Genomic DNA, 24,232 nt, shown 5'->3' with positions numbered 1-24,232 from the left:
AGACACATGGCTTTACTGCTTTAAAAAAGTGTTAAAAAAAAACTAAGTGTTTTTTGAAGATAACCATTTCCTTTTTTGACGTTTCCTTCCTTTTTTTTTTTCTGAATTATTATACTGTAGAAACAGTATCAGCATTCTGTGTTACTTATTTTTCCTAATAACAACTAAAAATAAGTAAAAATGTCTATAGAAGTATTGATCCATATACACAATCGGTACTAAATGCTGTAGTTTATAAAGTTTGGCTCTTCTCTATCAGTTTATTTGAAAGTATGTGGCCACATATTCAATAACACAGTTTCTTTTTACAGTTCCCCTTACTGCTTCTCATACAGAACACAGCAGAGAATAACTACAGTGATTAAGGAGGCAGAGCACTTGTCTTACAAATAAAAATGGAGAGAAAGCTGCTGACAGGCAGTAAGATGGCTAAGATGATGGCAGAGTTGTTTACTAAATCCTGCAAACTAGAAATGAAGGACACTGAAACTTGTAAGACAGGGATTTAAACAGAGAAAATAAAGTATTATTATTTTTTATTATTGTTATTATTTTACTGTACAGTGAGCATTGAAATTCTTGGATTTGTTTTCACAGAACAACAGCAGCAACAACTTTTAAAGGGGCATAAACATTCACAGACAAAACATAAGTAGATATTTAAAGACGCAAGTTTGAATGTACCCTTTAACATTTCTTGTTTGATAATTTAAGGTCTGCATGGCCTGCCTTCCTAAATAACATCTGTGACTATCACTATTGGAGACAGAATACTGGGACAGATGGACAACCGATCTGACTCACTACCGCATTTCTTATATTTTTAGAGAACTTACTGCAAGGAAGCATTTACAGTATATTAGCTGCTACTCTGCATTTTCAGATCCACACAGAAGCATGATACAATTAAAGGAAAGAAGGATGAGCAATCCTGCATTTATGGTAGGTAAGATCACAGGGTATTGCAGAACAACCAACAAAAGAAATCAATACATTTGTTTAAGGTAAAACATATTATGCACCTATATCCTGACGCTTTACATGCAGTCTATGTAGTGCAAGAAGTTGCAATAATATAAAACTAAAGACCCCTGTGTTTCATGGAAGCCCAGCAGGGTGGATCAGCTCCCATCATCATAACTAAAATTGTTTCTTTAGTTAGATCTACATACTATATAACAGGGAAAACAAAACAAAAACAACTCTTTGAAACATAAAAGAAAAGCACAGAAAAGAAGTGCAGACTGTTAAATCATTTACTGTGAATAAGAATCAAATCCTTGGCTGCCATAAGCATTCATGATTGACTCCAGTAAAACTGCACATATATAACACACGTATTTCTAACTTAGATTGTTCTATGAACTGACATTGACTTATGGAAACATGTAATTTCCTTATATTTTATCAAACACTTAAATAAACACACTGCACCTTGTAGTGTGTACATGCACTATACGCTAAAGTGGTTCCTGGTTACTACTTATTCCAATTATTTAGCCTACAGTTGAATTACAGTTCAGTAATGGTGTTACAGTTCAGATAGAAGAACAAAAGTACTATTACATACATTCTCATAGATGGCCACATCCTCACAAACAACACACAGAAAAAGAAGACGACTCAGCCCAGAAGTTGTTGATCACTGACGAAGCAATAATAGGAAACAAGTCTGCATTTGGTTCATTTATTTAGTTGTAGAAACAAGGGAGTTCATACAACAGCATAAAAGGAATTAATATGATTTTTAAAAATTTTATTCTTCATCTATCCTTCTGTTCTGATTCCAAGTTCTGTGTTACATCATTAAAGTGGCCACAAAATCTCTGACAGGTAGCGGCTTTTATTCAAACTTGTTGCTAACTAAATATGTTACCACAACACAAGAAGAAATCTAGTAAGAAAACCACGCAATACTCTGCCTTCCTCTGTACAGCATGATACAAAAGAGTTGTCCATATACCATATAAAGGAGTAAACCGTATATTTAGCACTACCCACGTGCTGCCTTGTGTAGCAGAACGTTCTGAAAAACACAATGCCTCTTGTCAGCACTTAGGTTACATTGCTCATTTTTTTTCCTGGAAGTGCTTCTAATAAATGAAAACATGCCCATTAACAAAACATAATAGCATCATCTGGGAGGCCATTTCAGACCAGCGACCTCAGCAGAAAGCAGCATGGATCCTATTCTGAACAGTGCAGCATCTACCAAATGGGCCACAGGAACTCAATCAAGAACTGGGGCTAACTCACTGAGCACTGCATGTGCCTCCAAATCAGTAATCTGAAAAAGCTTCTGGTGGTGTGCATCCACATTCTCTTGCTCTCTCTGGGATGGCTTACAATTTCTTCACATTTAAAGCATATTTGGATTGTATGATCTTCAAAAGCAGATGACTTGCCCAACCAAGAAAAATGCTTTAAAAAGAGAGCTGAGAAAGACTTGTATTACTGTTGCATGCCTTTGAGGTACCACAAGAGCTATTAACCAAATTATACTCATCTTTTTATTTGTAATAAAATTTTAATACTGTTATAGCTTAAAACTCATTTGGATCACTGGCACAGCTTTTTCAGAACAGTATAGTAAATCCACCATTTTTCTGACTCCAGATGAAAGCTTAGGGCAAAAATGTTTGTGGCTTCATGGTTTTGGAAGAAAAAAAAAAAAAAAAAAAAAAAGATTCAACGTTGTTCCCAATAGGAGAGCCTGATTCCACGCTCATATGAATATGACCTATGCTCTTGTAGGACAAAGGGCACTGCAACCTACCTAACATAATATGCACAGCTTCCAGCACTATAGGAAGACAAATTGATGATCAGATTCTTAATAATCTCTTCAGTATCTTCTCTTCTGTGCTGATGGTTAAAAAACTTGCACTTTCAGTTCTAGCATAGTCCTTTTTGTGTGTATGTGTATGTGTATGCATACATATATTTACATGTGTGTACATAGACACCTGCATTATATTGGGTAATATTAAGGAACTTGAAATAGAAGCCTGAAAGCCAAAGATAAAATATTCAATTCTAAATAGCTCACAGTAGTCTTAGAACTCCCACAACTTTCAGTAAGAAAGAAACATTTGGAAACGGGACGCTGTAAAAATCATATAACCATTTGTATGATACCTAACTTACCAACCACAAAACCTCTTCTAGCCAGCAAAATCTTTTTGATGTTTTCTAATTATTTTGAAATAGATTATTAGGTTAAAATACCATACTAACACCTCTAGAGAAAACTTGATGCTGAATACTTTTTAAGGTTGACGCCTTTCTCCCTGGCAAAGAAATAAATTTTTACACTATGTGGATTTTTACACCATCAATTTTTTAAAGCATTTTCATTGACAATTTATCAGAAATATTTTAGAATTTTACACCCTTCAACAGAAAGAAAGAGCAAAAAATCTTACCTGAAAAATGAAGACAAAAAATAGAGTGGATAATTTATCATCATCTTACAATGGTATTTCTTCAGAGGGAAACACTGTTTCTTTACAATTAATATTGTCTCAATGCAAACCTGTTCTACATGTCAAGAAGTCCTTTCATGCTGGAATGTCACTCTGATGCTATGTCAGCTCAATAGGTCTTCAGGATAACTTTTGATGAAGTGTCAAATATCCAAACTATTTAAATGAAGAGCAAGCCTGATTCAGCTGGTAGCTCAAAGTTGCATGTGTTTTTTCCTCACCTCCAATGAGAACACAAATTTTTCACTTGCATCTTACAAACACTATTCAAGTGGATTAAACCAAACTTTACTAACCAATTTTATTTAAAAAACACTATCCCTGTTTGGGCTTATCTACTGCTTGCTAAACACAAAGGTCATAAGGGAACAGTTGTGGCAGCAATATTCCCACCTGAGAAGGTCCAGGACCTCTTTCAAAGGCAAAGACATTTGCCTTTTTCAGGATTGCCTGTTTATACTTTTCAACCTTCCTTTAGCAGTAGAGTAGCAATACAAGCTCTGATAACACTATCAATAGTACAAATTCTGGTATTAGAATCAGTCCCAACAGCAGCATATCAACCACCAGCAGCATATCAATCTCAGGATAAAAAAAAAATACAGGGGCACTTCCTGTAGCAGTCTTCGATGCTTTTCTGCTGCTGAAAGTTGAAACATTTTAAGTGGGAGGCAGTCAATAAACATAATTCCTATAATCCTTATCATTCGAGTCTCTGATTCTGATCTGGTGTACAATGATGTACAAATATGTATAGTGCCAATTATCTAAAGGATTTCCATACCATACTTCACAAAATCACAGCACAACTGAGGCTGAAAGATCTTGAGATTACCTAGTCCAACCCACATAGCTCAGAGAAGGGTCAACTTCAGCAGGTTGCCCTGAGCTGTGTTCCATAAACTGAGCTGAGAGTATCCCTAAAGATGGAAACTCCCCATCTTCTATTCGCAGCACTCCAGATGTCTCACCCCACACCCAGTAGAGAGGAAGGTTCACCTCTCTAAAACTGCTGGCAAGTTTCCTCCTAATGCAGCCCAGGGTGCTGATGGCCTTCTTTGCTGTGATAGTGCATTGCTGGCTCACAGTCAGCTTGTCCACCCCAAAATCCTCCTCTGAAGAACTGCTTTCAAGGAGATCAGCCCCCTAGTTATGCAGGTTGCATTTTCCTCCTCTGATTCTCAAACACTACTTACCTTACTTCTTAATTAGTTTTGTCACTTTACCTTCTACTACCAATGCATACCATACACTGAGAAAAAAATGGAACGTTCTGTAGTGAGGTACTGAGTAGCTAGCTCTGTAGCACAGTAACATTCAATTAAAAGAGCCCAATTTTTCATGTTCTTAAAAAAAGTAAATTAACTTGGAGATCCATTAGTAAGAATAGCTAACGGAACGTACACTTAGAGCATTTTGCTGCCACATGAGAACAGTAAACAGAAGTGAGATCATGGCATTATTTCTTAAAATCTGTGGATGGGAGTGAGATAGCGTAGGCTCAAAACATGCCCCAAAAGACCACACCTTTAGTGAGTAATCATAATTTATAGAAATGGAGTTTTTTTAAAAGGTGATTTGCCAGGTTTACAGAACTAAGAAGAATTTGCTGTCAAATATCTGGCTAAACAAATAAAAAAAGACCACATGGTTCACAATGTTCTTTTCATTTTCCGTAAAATAAAGACATTGTGCTATTAATGAATGCTGAATCAACTCTTATGTACCATGAGACAATTGCTTTTATAACAAAACAACAGCTTATTGTCAATCTCACCAAAATGATGGTTTAAAGGCGAGACAACTGCCATGTCAACTGTTTTCCTCCAAGCTGCAACAGCTCAGAGTTGCTTTATATCAGTCACATGTTTGTTGTCATAATATAACTCTCAACACAAGCTAGGCTGTGCATAAAAGCTATTTTAATTCCTTCAGTAAACAACTCATCTGAAAAATCTAGGTGTAAAATACAAATTGGAACAAACTGGCAGTAATTAACAATGCATAAGTGGTCCCAAAGAGACCAGAAGCTTTACTCACCACTGTAATCTGGCACAGCTGCATCTACTGAAGACAACACAGTGCTAGTCAGGCCTTTTGTTCAGCCTCAACAAAACAGAAACAAGAGCAGCAAAGTGGCTAGGCCACCTATTCTGTCCTTTCAATTAGAGGGTGCCATAATACTTCTCAGCAGTCAGATCTTGTGATGACACTTGATCTTTTGCCTGCAATCTGTAGTACTACCAGCCACTCTGTATCAGCATTCAGAGTTCTCCAATCTTTATTTGTGTGTACTTCTGAAAGAAGCTCTGTAGACACGCTTTAGAATTAAAGCATTCAAACACTTAAGGGAAAGTATTTCGATCGAAATCACAGATAGTGTCTAAACAGCAGTAAGAAAATAAAATAAACTGTATATAAAGTATGATGTAATAGAGCTGATTTACATAACTATTTAAGAGCATTTCCAACTCAATATTGGATTGGGGTGAAAATCTACTCTAACATATCTGAGTACTAGTTTGAAGTTCAGAACATACTGATTTCTATTTGATCAGAAAGGCAAACAAAAGATAGCCGAGAACAAGCTTAAGTTTGTTTATATTCAAGACAGCACAAGAGAAGACACTGGAGATTACAAAATTAAACTTAAATTCATTATAGAATAATGAATATGAAGAAGTCTGCACCAAGAAAGCTGTATGTTGAGCAGCTGACAGCAGAAAATAAGACAATGCACAGGAATAGGAAGGTGATCAGAACAGTAGATGATGATAAAAGAAATGTGCCAATATTATTAACAGTGGATTACTGTTTTACTTCTCAGATTTCTTGGAGTAAAGTGGAGATACTTATTTTATCACCAGCAACTATTGCTATTTCTTTAAAAAAAAAAAAGAAAAAAAAAAGAAAAAAAGAAATGAAGAACAGCAAGTGTGTGGAATATTGTTTACTGTTAATCAACATAACCGAACCAAAGTTTTCACAATACTTGATGCTACATTTAATTATACAATAGTCTCAATCACAAAACAAGTAGAACAATTAAACTACATAAGGCCTTAAAATTAGAAGCACAGTGTGTATCGTCAGAATATTACTTTGTTTACAAATAGGCTACATGGCATTATTTTTTCATAGTTTTATTCAAGCAAAATGCATTCAAGGGAAAGGCAACTTACAGTTTATTTTACTACGAATTAATAGAAAAATGTCAACATTCTCTTCTTGTCCCTCCTCCCATCCTGTCCAGGACCAATTAGTAAGATTTCCATACAATACCCAAACAAAAAAAATATTACACTAAACATCCAAAAGTAAGTCTGAACAGACTATTCCAAAGTTGCAAATTATTTATTACAAAGTTGGATAAACCTCCAGGTTCTTTCTATTGAAATATTGCATCTCTAACCAATCAGTGTTTAAAACTACATTGCCCACAAAGCTTTCTAGGTTCTAAAAGCCTTAATGGTTTCAAAGTAGTACTTAGTGGCCTCAGTAGAAATCACGTGAATGACATTTATGTTGTTACAATGGTAACTTGTGATATTATTTTGGCAAGATTAGGACTGCTGAGAAGACCCATGGACAAATTTGTCCTTTTCAGGTTAAAAAAAAAAAAGCACACAAAGAAAACAAAACAACTAAAATTTAACTAACCACAAAAGATATGAAATATATGCAAAAAGATTTTGATCTCTTTGAGAAGTATATGCAAAGAGATTTTGATCCCCTCCCTCCATAATATGGCACAGGTTATTTCCAGTGACTGTTTGTTCTTATTACGTACATGAGTAATTGCTCAAATTTCATGGCTATTGCATTTTTACAGGACAACTGCTTAGAAGTCTGGTTTTTAATTTACACCTGTGCAATAGAATAAGTCACAGTACGTTTTGAGATGTTTGAAAAGTATTTATAAACTTGTTTTTAATATGCTAAAGCATTTGGCAACACTTTTACAGCATTTGATTTTATATAATTAAAATTTCATACAGTACTCCTTGTGATTTTTTTGTACATCTGAAAAGAAAAACCTCACACAAAGTAATATGAACTGCCAAGCTTGACTGTATGATCGTGTAATTCCAGTTTATAATACTGGCATTAAAACCTTCATTAATTATGTTGACAAATCATTACCTGTGCATTTAATGAAGGCAACCAACACGATTTGAAAACACAACCTTCAGGTTTTATGTTATATATGTATCAAGGCGTGCAGTTCTGCAGTGAAATTAAAAAGCATGTAAATATACAAAGAAAATTACAAGTTCACCAGTTCCTGTGACACAAACTGTTTTAATCTTTCAAGGTACTGTCCATAGAGCTCCACATCGTTATGGCCCGCTCCTTCTACCCACAGTGGTTCTACAGGTCTCTGGCAACGTTCAAATAATGCTAGGCCATGCGAAAAGTCAATTACTTCATCTTCAGTCCCATGGATAATTAACACAGGAGACGTTATTTTAGAAATTTTGTCAATGCTGTAAGAAAAAGATTATATCTATGAACATAATCAGTTTTATTAAATCTTCAAGGACCAGAGACTCATATTCACTTTTTAATTACACATTGTAGTTTTGACTATTTAATGTTAAAGCTTTTTCAATTATCAGAAAATTAAAACTTATCAACACCCTGGAACACTTACATTAGCACATGTAAAACTATGTCCTAGGAAGGAAAAATACTTGTGAAAACTATTACGATTGAAGAAAAGAGTAATCCATCTGAAAGTGGTATTCACTGATTTTTAACATCAATAAAAGGTAGTCATTGAACTGATGAAAATACCACTTCAGAATTTTTCAATAAAAAGCATGCTTGCCAGAACAGAAAGAATTTTGGCTTCTAATGTTTAAATATGTGGGGAAAAAGTCTCAAGTTAAATGTTCAAAATTCAAGGTATTCCTTGAGCCAAGTATACCAGTCCATAATGGTCAACTAATGGCACAGTTCTGAAATAAACGACAGGAATTTTCTTCAGTTAAGGTCTACTTATTTTTTCCTGTATTTACTAATTATTGAAATACATGCAAAAGACTTTAGAGTAAGATTAACAACTCACTAGAAGAGAACTGCTTGTTAGTATTAGTGGTATTAGGAGTTACATACACAGGAAAACTAATCACTTCTTTTACAGATACCCGCTGCAATGATTGGAGATGAGAAAAACCTAGAAGACAAAGTTCTAGAAACACCTTCAAATCAAACATTTCTTATTATTGTTATTCACTCTGATTATTATTTTTTAAGCCTTTGAAAGAAAATTCTGAGAATGTCATAATACCTGTTTCCCTAGTATAAAACTTCTGTAATAGAAAAAAAACACACGCAGAAAAAAAAAAATCTAACTACTTACTTTGGGAATGCATCAAAGCAATATGTCTTCTTTGTATCAGGAAAAGCTACTCGCATTCCTGAAGTCAGTGGAGAATGAAGAATTACAGCAGCACTTTCATACCTAGCAGCAAGATCCACAGATGGTACTGTTCCTATACTTTGGCCATATATGATCACATTTTCAGGGCGGATTCCGTACCTAAAAGACCAAAAGTATTAACAAAAATGGCATATAGAACGAAATAGCCAAAAACAATTACACAAATAAGCAAACAAACCATTGCTGTACACTACTTTCCTAAAAAGGATGAAACAGGTGCTGGTAGAAGAACAAGGAAGTACATTTTCGAACATTTCTGACCTTAAAAGACTTACTTTGCATTTAAAGCACATTTTTCGCCTTATGAATGCAGTTGCAAATTGTATGCTAGCTGAGTACCTTTATTGCTAGCTCCAGTCAAGCTACAACAGAAAACTGATTACAGCCATATTTATTCTATATCTTCAAGTAGATGACAGTCAAACCTGCAAAAATGTGTTGGGCTTTATCTGCTAAAAACTGCAAGCTAGTAAGAGTACTCAGCAATTTCATAGGAAATACATGCCCATACAGACAACGGCCAAAATATTATACATTCTCTGTAACAGCTGAGATACTTTTCTCATCACAGTTTGACAGGCAGGTTAGCCAAAGGAAATACCTAAGCTAACTCACAATTAATACAATTCAACAAGCACTACAAAGTTAAAGTCAGGCTCCCCTCCTAGTAAGATGAAAACCTTTACTTCTTCTGTAAATGAGGTTGACCAAAGAGTTGTACAACATCTGGTTAGCACCCAGAAGTATGCACCAGGATACAAAGATGGTTCGATTGCCAAGTAACACCATGGTACTGGAAAGGTCTATAAGCAGATGGTTGTGCTGGCAAGGACAGCATCCCAGGCAGAAATGAACTACTTATACATTGATACATAACAGCAGAGTCCTTTTAGTACAGATTCAGACTGGAGAAGAGTGTCTATCTAGATACCTTTGTTTAAATTTACTTAGGAAGAGATAATGAACTGCATTAAAAAAATGTAAAATAATCAAACATTGTTCTAACATATTATCAGAAGCCTGTTCAGCTGATTTACACTAGTCTAACAACATTATGGAATAGCATACAATAAGTTATCTGACAACTGACAAAATTCCTAAAAGGACTGACAACCTGTTGTTTTCAGTTAAAGTTAAGGAAGGTGCAACCATTACCTCGTCTACAATAAATGTATGCATCTTTTCTGCCAAAGCCAGGAGAGCTGTATCAGACAAGAAGACACACCTACAGAATTCTCAAACTGGTTTACTTGCATACACCCAGAAGAGAGAAAAATTGAAGTAAAGAAAAAATTCCAATATTTTATAAACATGGACATCTGGATAGTAACTATGCAGTACTACATAAAAAAGGTCTACAAGTCTCAAACCCACGAATATTAGAGAAAAAAGATGTTTCTCACACGTACCAAAATATTCAAATTACCAAGAAAAAAAATCTGCTAGTACTTTTCAATAAGCCAGAAAACAAGCTCTGTATGTTACATCTGCAATACAGTCTGTTATGTATTACTACAGGCGGCAACACACTGACTTATAAACAGATAATCTAGAAAGATCAAGAAAAACAAGATTATATCTAAGCAACAATGTAAAAATCATTAGCACCCCAAAACTCATTAGGCACTCCACTAGCTTTCTAAGTTAAGGCTAAAACCCTCTCTACTCACAACTTAAAATTTAAATAAATAAAAGAATAGTTAGTGTTCTGCAAGAACAAAACATAAAAATTGTAAAAGTATCATCACAAACATCCATTGACTCAACCTATACCATGACTACTTAATTTGCTGATTACCCTAGGAACTCTTTCTAGGGAACACTGCTAATGATTAAGAGTTCTAAAACACTAAGACTCAATCATCAGTCTGACATCAACAGCAAACCATCTGCTCAAAAAAGTTCTTGGAGCACACTAAAAATTCAGTCTGATTAATGAAGACTTTCTTAGAATTCCAACACATGCTACAAAACAACGAATTAATGCTTTGAAACCTAAACAAGATGCAGCTCTCACTATTTCTTTATCTCTTCTGATACACCTGGGAACTGTTACAACAGCTCTAATTCATCACTTTTGTGCACTCTGAAAATACAGTATTTCATACTGTATTTCAGCTCATACAATCAGAACTCAAATACATCGTTAGTATGTATGCAATCATGCATTGCAGCATTAGTATGACATTGAGTGTGTGATGACAGTTCTTAAAAAAACCCTGCAAGTGATCACACATTTCCTCAAATACCAAATTTTAGAATATGAAGACCACTGCACAGAATTTTAAAGCAAAACGTAAAAGTACATTTTGAAGAATATATTCTCCAATGTCTTTATTCTTCCCTCTATTTTTACCTAACCTTAGGCTGAAGGATATAGATCCAAACAGTATCTACAAGAAGTAATCCATGAATAGGTTTACTTTAATGTAAATGCAATAAATGCTTTCTCCACCACAGCCAGACTGCCTTCACAGCACCCCTCAGAAACTATTTGTTTCACAGTCTGGAAACAAAGCCAGTGAAACCTATCATGGTAGAGGTAGTTCAAAGCTTTCAGACTTATGAATATTCCGAATGTAAATATAAATAAATAAATACATAATAAAAATAATATGATAAATAATATAATAAAAATTGCAATGATACATATATTCAAAATAATCATATTTTGAATATAAACTTGTTTTTGATTACTAATTTAACTATTCCTAATTCAATAATTCTATGATTACTATGAATTATGAATTGAAAGCTTTGCCTGGTTTCCCAAACTAGGAAATGTCAGATCAAGAAAAAGCGACAGTAGTGCTTCTCTTACACAGTGCCTAACAATTACCATTCATCCTTAGGAAGGGCAAAGTAATAGGCTGTAAACACCTGTTCAGGTGCCAAGAGCTCAAAGACATGCTGTGAAAGCTGTTGGCATCTTTGGAAGATTTTACATTGGTCAGATTAATCGTGACTCAAATCAATAACACTACTGATTGTTCACGTAATCTTAGAAAAATTCTGCCAGAACAGTCAGACCTTCAGTGTTTTGCTGTTGGCAGTGATATGGGGATTTTTAGCCATGATCATCTGAATGGTCCTTGGAACAAAAACCTGAAAGTAGCTGTGCCCAGATGCACATTCTCAGAGAAAGCAGTATTCGTCAGGGACAATTTACTCTAGACTGAATCTGGCATAGAATTTAGACATTTTCAGCAGTTTAAAGGCTGCCTATAACATTTTTCTCTTTCCCACAGTAACTGAAATTTCAATTCTTTTCAACATCTGATTCATCCTTTCTTTATGTTTACGCACCTAAGGGTTCCCTTCATGGAAAACATGTAAATACTGCTCTTCAAGTTAATGTAAAATGAAAAAGTAAACATACCTCTGCTGACAAAAGTTTGCTAGCATTCACACAGAGTCTAAGTACTCAAACTTCTGTGCACTCACCACATTAAAGGTACAGGTTAACATCACTACTAAACTAAGATACTGCCAAAGAGGACAGTACCATTTTCCTATTTGTATCTTCAGCCACGTAGTGTGCCCACTGGGCTTCACCAGCTGATTTAGGAAACAATCCCTGAGTAGAGGACAGCTACTTTTTGGCTCCTTTGTGCCAACTGTCTTTAGGGTCAGACAAGAAGTGATATGACACAGGAGGGGTAGAAGGAAGAATGCCACCATAACTGCACCATCACACCACTCCCAAGTACTAGCACCCAAGCTGACACAGGGCCACCGATAAAGCCTGTGATTTCTCCTGGGAGCCTACATATGCTGATCAGATATTGATGGGGTCTTGTAATAGAGGCAACTCTGAACATTCCTTCCTGATCTTTTCACCTTCTGGCAGGGAAAGAAGAACTAGTGTTCTTCTCTTGTACTAAACTGCACACAAATATTTCTTTTTCCTCCTTTGTGACTACCTTCACAATGTGCTGTAGCAGAAACTCCTTTTCCATTCCCTTTACATTTTTGTCTCTGTAAATAAGACCTTTTCTACTTAAGCAACAAGCCATATTACACTTACTATTTTCCTTTTATTGAATATAAACATTACCATTACATGCGAACAGCAAAAGTCACATCTGGCTGTAGTGATTTTTTGTATGTGTATTTATTTTTGTGTGTGTGTGTTTTTGTTATTAGTTTGTTTTGTTTTTGTTTTTAAGACTTTAGTTGCCTTTAACAATCCAAACCCAGCTGAAATTACCATAGTATGGTTTGTGGGCCCTCAGAGTGCCTGCCATTTTGCATCTGATACATCTGATGGAGACAGAAAGCAGTTTATCTTATTACCTCAAACTATTTATCTAGATAAACAAACTGTTTATCTGGAAGACTTGCTCCCTTTACAGTATAAAATAAGGTGTCACTACAATCTCCCTTAAAAGGGTAGATCTTCGATAGTATCTCTCAGATTCATACTACTAAAGAGGTGCAATAGATGCTCTAAAGAAGCTACTGTTGTGAAGCTATTGCAACACACAGTTTTAACCAACTAACAGAAGTGCTTGGGGCACAGGGAATAACGAGGAACATCCTGAGGGAGTTTTAAATGCACATTTCAGAACCTTTTGTCATCATTCATATAACACATGAAATTACAGCTGCAAATTGTAGAACATGAAGGATAAACATCTTCCACACCTTTAACTATCACATGAATTTCATTCATGGCGTGGAATGTTGCTTATAGTTCTTCCTCAACTCAGGTGCACCCTTCTGTGTATACAACATGCAACATTGTCAGAAAGGAAGAAGGTATGTTTTAAGAGGGGCACATCCACTAACCATGCATGTAGTAATCAACAAGCCACAAATCCTTTGCCTCTTCCATGATGGTTTGGACTTTCTTAAACCTTACAATGCTGCTAGTACATTTGTTTTATTGGCAAGATTTCTTTTCACAATAAGTTAAGGCTACATTTCCCTACCAATTTAAATAAAAACTCAATCTCTCTCCAAATATTGAAAGTTTAGGCACCAGAAAGCAATACCCCATCTCCTAGCATAGAAGAAAGCTACTTTTGAATGAACAATGTCATCTGTGAACTCTTAAAAGAACACTTTTCAGCCAACACCAAAATAGACTAAAATTACGTTCATACTGTAGATGTTCTGTCACTTTGACACATCAGCCTGACAGTGAGATCCTGCAGTTTTTCAAACATTGTGCAGCCCATGGTAAGCAACAATGCCAAGGCTGCTTGGCTTCTCAAAGTTAAATCTGGTTATGAGACTACTCTGGCAACTCTTCAGATTTCTGAATGAACGCCACTTGCCCTGCATTTGCCTGAGGCTCGTTAAACCTTTCCACCCTTCCTACAGTGTCATCAAAGGCCTTCAGAGTCCAGAGCAGCATAAAATAGGCGTATCCCAGAATGACTACTGGAATTTCAACACTTCGTAGCTATGACAGTCAGAAAAAGAATGTCCTCACTTGAAGCTTTTACATAGTGCCATGCGTATGAATATGTAACAGCATGCATCTTTCCCAAACACGATGCCAATGAATCACCTTGCCATCTTCCACAGTCAGCAGTCATGGGCATAGCTACTGAGTCCTATTAAAATACTAAAAGCGGGTAAGGAGTAAGGACAATTCAGAATCTGCATCTACTGTTTTTCTCTTCAGATATGCTACCAAAATAGCTCTCTATATTCACCTAGAAGAACGATAATGTTGACATTCCCTTACGGCAACCACTTTTAAGAAAACAATTTTGTGGTAATCTCAGTATCACCCTGAATATTACTTCACAGACCATTTCCAGCTGATGTCCAATCACCACAGGGAAGTTGTGCCAATTTGCAGGAAGGACAATCAGGATTGTTATTCCAAGATATAACTTAACACTAACGTGTCTCTACCACAAGCGTCTGCATTAACTGTAGAAATGACAGCCACGTGAACATTTCAATAAGCCCAGAAACACCTTTCAATGCTGGGTTCTGTGACTCCATTTCTCAAAAAAGATAACAGAGGGAGCTGTGGGTGGCTGTGATCAACCTCCAGCAGACACAAATTCTTCATTCCATTTTTTGTCATACCACATGAAGGACATGAAACTGTTGGAAAGTGTCCAGAGGAGGGCTACGAAGATGGTGAAAGGCCTGGAGGGGAAGACGTACGAGGAACGGCTGAGGTCACTGGGCCTGTTCAGCCTGGAGAAGAGGAGGCTGAGGGGAGACCTCATCACAGCCTACAACTTCCTCGTAAGGGGGTGTCGAGAGGCAGGAGACCTTTTCTCCATTAACACTAGTGACAGGACCCGCGGGAACGGGGTTAAGCTGGGGCAGGGGAAATTTAGGCTGGACGTCAGGAGGGGGTTCTTCACAGAGAGGGTGGTTGCACACTGGAACAGGCTCCCCAGGGAAGTGGTCACTGCACCGAGCCTGTCTGAATTTAAGAAGAGATTGGACTGTGCACTTAGTCACATGGTCTGAACTTTTGGGTAGACCTGTGCGGTGTCAAGAGTTGGACTTGATGATCCTTATGGGTCCCTTCCAACTCAGGATATTCTATGATTCTATGATTCTATGATTCTATCTGTGAGACACTGTTTGTAAGTCCAGGATCCCTTCCTCTCTCTTCCTATCAACATGACTTTCAAAGGAATTACAGCTATACTTACATCTATCCGACAAACAATCCATAGAGTAATTTGTTTTTAAAGAACATGAACTTTATAAAACATTAAAGACTGTGCCAGTGCAACGCTGACAAAACCGGCTACACTAGAAAAGTAAATCAATGCTGCAGCAAATGCTCAAAGGTCTCTGGTCCAGATATTTATCAAGTATTTTAGTGCAGCTGAGCACCATCTCAGGGCTTAAAAGAATATCATGGAAAGGTAACCATCCTCTATGAGACAGTATGTCCAGAGTCGTGTGCTGAACTTTGTCCTGCTCCATTCAAATACAAAAGCAAGACCAGGACTGCCAGTTGGAAAGTTGTTGAAAGCAGCACAGTGGAAACAAGTAATACCAACCACTTTTTAATGAATGGAAATTAGCTAGACCAACCCAAGCTTTAAACACCCTACATATTTCTACAGGGGGGTTAGTACAAGAAGTTTAGACATAGGAAAAAAAAACAAAAAAAAAACACACAGGCAGCAAATAAGCTTGAGGTGAGGTCATTTCCAAATAGCAGATGGAAAAGCAAATAGAACATGTATTTAGAGACATATACCCCCTCAATGTCTGTTCAGCAAAGGATGTATTCAGATGGGATATTATTATGAACCTTAATCTTATTTGGTCAGAGAAGATATACCATAGGTTAAGGATGGAGGGAAGAATTCAACTTGCTATCACGTTTCATCTTAGGTTTTCATGAAGAAATTATTAGGGGACGAAGTGGTGAGAATGCTGATGGAGATGATCATTACCAATTAGAAAAAAAAAAGACCTTAGAAACTTCAAAGCAAATGATTAAGTTTCATCATCTAGGTCTCCATTCTTCCAATATGATTGAACAATTCAGACCTTCTTCAGCATTGTCCACAGACCACATTATATTTTGGTCATTGCTACTCGGTATTTCATCAAGTGGCTGTCTTCCAGATCACCCATCAACTACAGAACAGTCACCAGAGCACCTGTTGCAGCTCTTGGCTTACCAAGCAGATGTCTAGTTAAGTCTCAACATTCCTCTATAATAAAAAGAAATGCCAAAAAGAAATACGATAACACAATACAGATGTTTTAGAATACAAGGCTGAATAGCCATCCTATCCGTTTGTACATGTATGAGGCTCATGGTAAGTGTTCCTTCTTTAATCTATGAATGAAATACACTTTAACAGGACAAATAACATTAAAATTACCTTTCATAACGTAAAAGAAATGCAAGAGAAAATAACTACTTAGAACTCTGAAAAAGGATAAAACCCTCCAAAATAATAGGGAAACAGTTATTATTAAATTGAGTTTTAAATTCACCACGACAATACCAATTCACAGGATTTACAGAATCTACACTTGCCTAATTTATATCCCTGATATTTTATTATTAAACAGCATAGTCAGGTTATGATGATTGAACTATAATAGGCTGCACTATATTGAATTCAGTTTTTCCACAGCTCTCTGGTATATTACACACACAATATAATGGGATTCTTTTTGGTGAACATTACAAAGTATTTTCAAATATATTTTTGTCACTTGGGTACTCGTAACTCAGTAAGAGTTTTGCTTTAAACTGAACAAGCCATGATTAGAAAATGCTCTCAAATTTAAGCAGCAGACATTCAGTGCTGCACATACTTGATACCTGGGACTCCTAACTATAATCAGAGAATACATCCACAGTATTTTGTCTTACTACTTTACCCACCCCCAAAAACAGAGGCATAAAACACAGAAACTTTGGAAATGACATCCTTCTAGCTCAGATTTTTTTTTTCTTGAATTTATTTGAGCTAACAGCACTGATGAACTTCTTGTTTTTTTTTTGTTCCCACTATAAAGGTATTTATGCAGATCAATTACAAACTCTCTCAGACATCATATTTTGCTAGGGTAGCTTAATATCTTTTGGAAAGGCTGTAGCTGCTAGTCTGAATTCTGAAACAAATGGGGTCTGAACACCATGAAGACCTTTAAGTATCAGAAAAAGAAACTTGCATTTTCTATCACCCACATCATACCAGTGGTTCTGTTACTGGGAAGATTATGATAGATTTTTCTTCTCTTCTAAGATTTCCAGCTAAGGAGATCCCAAGCTATGATAATAAATGCTATCTTCTTATTATTCAAGTAAGGCTGAATGATATCTTATTAAATTTCATCCCACTTCACTCTCTGTAGTATATCAGCACCATACACCAATCCTGCTCAATACTGGCAAAGACTTTGGTAGACGCCACCAATCAGCTTTGATATAAATACATTAAAGCAGATTAAGTACAACCATTTAGAAAGAGTGCTAGAACATAAACATGGCAACTAGTGTCTTACCTTGTCCTAAGAGCCACCCAAGCAGCATCAATGTCAGCATACAGATTCTTCTCTGTTGGCTTCCCAGAACTTGCACCATATCCAGAATAATCATATGAAAATATGTTGCAATTAATCCGTGAACCCAGTCCTATATAAAAGCTGCTCATCTGACCTAAGTCAACAGCATTTCCATGAGAGAAGAGCAAAGTATACTTGGCGTTAGGCGAGCAACGCACAAACATACAGGCAATCCTGTTACCCTTACTTGTTCTAGTCATGAAACACTCAATGGCATCTTTTTCTCTTGAAGAATATTGCCAGTCTGCTCGCTCAGAGAGATGCAAAGTCCAGCGACTACCACTTTCATCACACATCAGTGTGTACGTGGGATCAGGAGGTAAGAATGCCAGTTTGGAGGCGATTTTCCCTGGGCATGGCGGACAACAGAAGAGGCAACACAGTTCACTAAAGGAAAGATTATTCATCTTCTAGTCTGAAACAGGAAGAGAGAATTGTATCAGTTTCTAGTTATAATCCTGTATAAAAAGAAAAAAATAATGGAAAATGTAAACTTAACCTCTAATGAAAATAACACATAATTTTAGTGGAAACATTTAAACACAGTACAGATTTAAATATGTAAGCAAATTTCTACACAATAGCTTATTTGATAATATTAGCTAGTTTAGGATGAGCATATTATTAAAGAAGAATGGTAACTCTAAACCCCAGCCAGATATTAAAGCTCAGATATGACTACCCAGGGCAAGAACATGCATGAGTTTTAGATTTTCTTTTGAGGAAATGAAGTCCCTCACCTTCAGGCAATAACAGAAGAATTCATCCCCTTGACAAATATATGTTAGAAAGAGTAATTAAAATACGTTGCAGTGTTTGCAGAATACTAAGACCATGCAGGTCTCTATAGCCAAGAATTGCTACCACATTGTCCAGATACTGGGAATACACTGTCATGATGAGTTATGGGCTCCTGCAGTAGAGTATCAGCAGTAGAAAAGGTGTGTGAGGGCCAAAACTTCAGGAGGCAAAATTAGATGCTTCTACCTGCATAGTAAGCACTCAGACTTTCAGTCCACTAAAATCCAACCTAGCTCTGTGCTGGCTGACACCAATGTTTCCACACTGTTCAAATAAATTTTTGGCTTAGTTTTCCCTTCTTGCACATTTTTGTGATTTGGAATTGGGATTATATTATCCACCTGAATAATACAACTGCTTTTATTCTATGCTTTAGCAAAAACATTTTAAACCAAATGCTCTAACATGGATACTTGGCAAATCTACATAGTCTATACTAACAATTTAAAGCACTGATTAACTGAGTAGGAAGGGGAGAGGAGGGAGGTTGAAAAAGACCAAAAAAGTAAACACACAGACCTAAAGCAAGGTAGTTAAAGACACAGCTGCTCTGAAAAACAAGCACTGAGTTTACAACAGGGAGAAGGAAGAGGAAAAGAATCCTTGGTTGTGACAGTACTTTTTCCTCAGAGGTAAGAGGGGTGATGTAATCTGCCAGTAACCATGCTGGACACCAGCACACCTATGATAAGTATTTACTTTCCTAGCGTGAAGGCATCTGATGTTTCATATGAACTTGAAAAGAAAAACAAAAACTTTTGCATCCCAACTCTACCACGTCTCATGCTCAGTTCCTACTAGGTCATGCAAACAGGAACACTCTTACAGTTTCGTGTACCAGTTTCAACTGCTAGATCCAAACATAAAAACAGGAACAACAACAACAAAAACTAGCTTCTGATGTCCACATTCCTACACAGTTTCAGAAATACTTGTGGAAACCAACAATAAAATAAAAGAAAATCTCTTTCTGCTAACTACAGTATCTGGCAATATTAAAATCACATTTCAAAGTTGGTTCTCTGACTTCTATACAAGTATAGTCTTCATGCCTGTATGTTTCTCTTTTGAAAAGCTTCACAGAGCACTACTGTAAGAACTTTTCAATATAGATCACTGAGCAATTAGCCTTATTTTGGATGCGTCTATTCCATTTGGTATAGATTGACTGTATACTGCTGCTTAAATGCCACATAAAATATACTTTTATAGTAGTAAGCAAGCAACAGCAATACAGTATAATATGCAACACGAGCATTCTTGGAATGCTATTGCACTTTGTAAAGCATAAAAAAGTTTATTTGCCAGAACTGATACAGTCAAGTGCTTTCATTCCCAGTCTCTAGTTTTCTGCAAAACAGAAGGAAATCAGATTTAGACATGGGTGACCAACACTACCAATTTAGAGGAGACAGCAGAAAGGGGCCACTGCCTCCCATAAAAAGGCAGATTGTCTCTCAAGTAACAAATCCCGAGTAAATGACTTGCCAGCTAAAGAAACAACAGCCTCATGTATTTATGCAATCTGCAAGAGTAGTCACTCAAACTTGTAATAGCTCATCTGTTCCCTTTCAAGTGAGATTACCTGGACATTAATTTCAATCTGCAAGACACGACAAGTGGAAGAGATCTACTGAAGAGGTCCAGGGATTCGCAAAAGGCTTAGATCGTCTTATGCAAAAGAGCAGCCCCAAAGTTTTTTCCTGCTTTATGTCTGTTACAGCTGTAAGCACCAAAGGAGACACTTTTTTCACCTCTAATCAGAAAGTTCATGTCCACATGAGAACATGCTGTAGAGAAACAAGTTAGAGAAACTGCTGTAACACCTCAACAGGATTTATTTTTTTTCCAAGTACCATCCATAGTCCAGTATTTAATTACACTTCTATTTCTACCAAAATCTATTGATTGAGTAAGTTTTCCCATCTTTTCAGAAAAGCTGAAGGCCAAAGCTAGAAAATACAGTTTCTAAAGTGGGGAAAAAAAAGAAAAAAAAAAAAAGCCTTTTGTGCCCAGGACAGTTGGTCTTGGAGGTCTTTTCCAACCTAAAGAATTATATTTCTATTCTAGCATAAAATAACAGACACAAAATTTCTTACTAGCTTCCCAATCGACCTGTCAGAAAGAATTAAAACAGGCGTTTACATTATTTATAACTATAAACAGCCCAGCAACACTACAAATATGATTTCACTCAGAAAATATTTGCTATTTGTCACAGTCATTTCAAGAGACTGGAAGCTGGCCTGTGGAATTCACATTACTGCAGTAACTGCAGTTAATCAGCTGAGGTGGTACTGTGCCCCAAGATAGCTTAAATGTGCTAAAAATGGGCTGCTGCCACATATGGCAAATGACTTATACTGAACAATATGGCTTAAGTATTACTTCTCTCCTGTACTAGACGGCAGTGTAGACTTCACGTAACAACCATTTAATCCAATGGGAACTATCTTTACTGAAACTAGAGATTCTTATTCCCAAGTTATTTTCCACCTAAGCCATGGCTAGCAACAACCTTTTCTTTAAAAGAACTACTTGCTGTTTTTCTCCACTTCGAAGACCTAAAAAAGCAGGAGATCCCTAGCATCACTAACCGAACAAATCTGTCACAAAACACCTACTGAACTTCCTCAGGAGGATACCTTCAGCTAAATGCAAACAATGTTTTCATTATACTGGAACTGGTTTGTCATTCATTGTATTCACATGAGTGTGTTCTTAACGTCCGGATCTGGAATGGAACCAGGATGTGAGAGTCCCCAGGGTGCATAGTGTAATTCTGATATCACTGTTTAGAAGTACAACTGAATCAGCATTTCAGCCTAGTAGTTATGCACAAGATGTCATAATTTCACTTCAATTAGAACAGGCACTGTCTTTTCTCAAAAGGTATACTGCTGAGATACTTCAGGGAAGGGATTAAACCTAAAGTTTGGAGTTTTCTTTTTTTTTTTTTTTTTCCATTTTTCTTTTTTTTTTTTTTTTTTTTTTAATTGAAAGGCTGGGAAAACACGTAACTCGATTTTCTGGTGACTTACCCAACCAGAAATTAAGATAAAATTTTAAAAAGTCATAAGTAAATCATTAATTAGCATTGCTAAGCCTTGGTAAAAGCAGTTCAGATTTCCCACTTGGGGATCAAGAGTCTTATTGTATAGTTCAGTCTAAAATGTCTATTTTAAGTGTAAAACAAAATTTATGGAATGTGAACAAAGTGTCATAGGTGATACCGATTAAAAAGCAGTCTAATAACAAACAGGCTTGACGTATGCTTTATCTGCACTGTTACTAAAACTGGGGCAAAAACAACGCCCACCACAAATTACTTCAAGCATACAGTTCCACAAATACAGATGAGTAATTTTAATGGGGCTCTAAGATACGTAGTGAATACCTAGGTTATAATCTAACACCTTTTAAGCTTGTATGATGTAAAACTCTGCCCTTATTACAGTAGAATCTCCAAAGCAAAGATCAACACATCCTAACAACATAACAATTTCACCTTCTGTTTGTTATTTCAGTAATAAAGATGTCAGTGCTGCTCTTCAAATGCAGTCCCTTATAAGATTACTAACAACAAAAAGAATATAGTATGAGAAATGTATATACCCTTCAGAACCATACAGAATTTTGTTTTACTTTATATAAGTAGGAAAAAAAAAATGAGGGGAAAAAAACAAAACAAATCTGTAATGCATTAACTTTTACTATTGCTTCAAGACAAAGAAACAAAGGTAACTCAGGCGGCATCACCCACCCTTTATGAGAGAGCATTTAAAAGAAAGAGATCATTTTATCAAATTTATCTAACTCTCTCATGAATAAAAAAGTAACATACAAAATGGCAAATTTAAAACTGCCTACAGGCAGTAGTTTTAATCCATTCTTCAGCAATTAACCTTATGATTAAGGCTGACAGAAGACGGGGGAAAATTCATCCAACGTGAAAGAACACCTCAAATACTTATATTTATATTGTGATTCCTAGGATAACACAGACATAGTTCTTTCCTATAAGCAATTATTCCTGTCCTCCACCCTCTGCAAATCATAACAACAGAGTGACTTCTATTATTCACATCTCTAAGTACTTTACTACATATTAGTAGCTTAGCCTTGAAAGCCCAACCCTTGCAAACACTTATCTAGAAATCTTGTATTTACATTAAATATAAATTATTCCAATCATGTATTTAAATTAAATTACTTATTTCATAAGAACTATTCAAAAGAACAAAGTCAAACTCGTAAATACTGCTGCCAGTTTGTAAATCTTAGTGTTGTTCTAACTGTCTAACAGGCAAGATATTCATGTTGTGGGGTTTTGTTTTTATAAATAATAATTTTTCATTATACACCGCTGAAATAAGAAACTTTAATGTAGTTTCCCCTCGCATGTTCACTGAGCACAATGCAGTGAGATCCTGAGGTCAAACCGCTACTGAAACTCTAATATTTGTTTCAACATCTGCATTGTGTTGTCATGGGACAGGGTTATCTGCTGAAGGAACAAAGTATTTAGTATACAGTAAGTAAGTATCCGAGTAAGTACTATGTAAAACCATTAAAGTCATAGAATCATTACGAAAGTACGCGTGGTGGGTCCGGAAAAGAGCACAGAGGAAGTCTATCCAGTAATAGGAGGAAAGAAACACCAGAAATACACGGAGGTAGCGCTTTAAGCCCCCAAATACATCTCGGAGCAAATTACAACCTGCACCAAATCGGGGCAGCCTGACAGGACAAAGGCTTCGCTCTGGAGCTGCCCTGGCTTCGAAGGCTGAAAGGACGAAGACCCAGAAGCGGCGGCGCTCCCGCAGGGCGGCAGGCAGGCGGGCAGGGGCGGCAGCCCAGGCACTTTCTGCCCCTCTCCCGCTGCGCACCTCAAGTGCCCGTGCTCGGGGAGAGCAGCGGGACCGGGGCGGGTTACATAACGCCGCGGCGCTGCCCTGACACCGCCGCGGAGCCGGTGCTGGGCGGGTTGGGGTGGGCAGCACCGAGACCCCCTCCCCCCCCCCGGCCCCGCCGCGCCGCGCCTCAGCCCCGAGACCCCTCAGCGTACCTGCGGCGGGCCCTCAGCCCTCAGCCCCCGTCCGGCGGCTCCCAACCGCCGCCGGGAGGAGGATGAGGAGGATGGGTGGGGGGTGGAGGGGGTGTCGGTTGGTGCCGGGTAACGGCTCGGCGGCCGGCTCAACCGTCACAACCGTCAGCGGCGCGGTGCCGGCGGAGGCCCCTGCCCCGGTGGCGGCGCGGCCTAAGGGAGCGGCGCCGCCGTCGCCCCGCCGAGCTCAGCGGCTGCACCACTGAGGGGGCGGCGGGCGGGGGAGGGGGCGGGGCCGGCCGCGCCGGCAGCCAATGGGAGCGCCGCCCGCCGCGCAGCCCCCTGCCGCCGCCGCCCCGCCCGCGCGGGGGTGGGCGGGGAGCGCGGGGCGGGCGGCGAATCGGCGCGGGCGAGCGGGTGGAACAG

General features: G+C 37.5%; 1 protein-coding gene across 1 annotated transcript; it reads right to left on the bottom strand.

Annotated features, from left to right (window-relative positions):
* Positions 1-6,481: 6,481 nt before the first annotated feature.
* Positions 6,482-24,045, bottom strand: ABHD17B (abhydrolase domain containing 17B, depalmitoylase). The gene is made up of 4 exons (XM_084304754.1): positions 23,828-24,045; positions 17,899-18,373; positions 8,851-9,030; positions 6,482-7,972 (listed from the first exon to the last, which is right to left on the bottom strand). The coding sequence occupies exons 2-4, from the start codon at positions 18,363-18,365 to the stop codon at positions 7,753-7,755; spliced, it is 867 nt and encodes a 288-aa protein (XP_084160880.1). The 5' UTR covers positions 18,366-18,373; positions 23,828-24,045; the 3' UTR covers positions 6,482-7,752.
* Positions 24,046-24,232: the final 187 nt, after the last annotated feature.

The sequence above is a fragment of the Netta rufina genome (genome assembly GCF_964035555.1).
Source record: "Netta rufina genome assembly, chromosome: Z".
Classification (NCBI taxonomy): domain Eukaryota; kingdom Metazoa; phylum Chordata; class Aves; order Anseriformes; family Anatidae; genus Netta; species Netta rufina.
The sequence above is the reverse complement of the archived record's forward strand: the minus strand, read 5'-3'. Positions and strand labels throughout refer to the sequence as shown.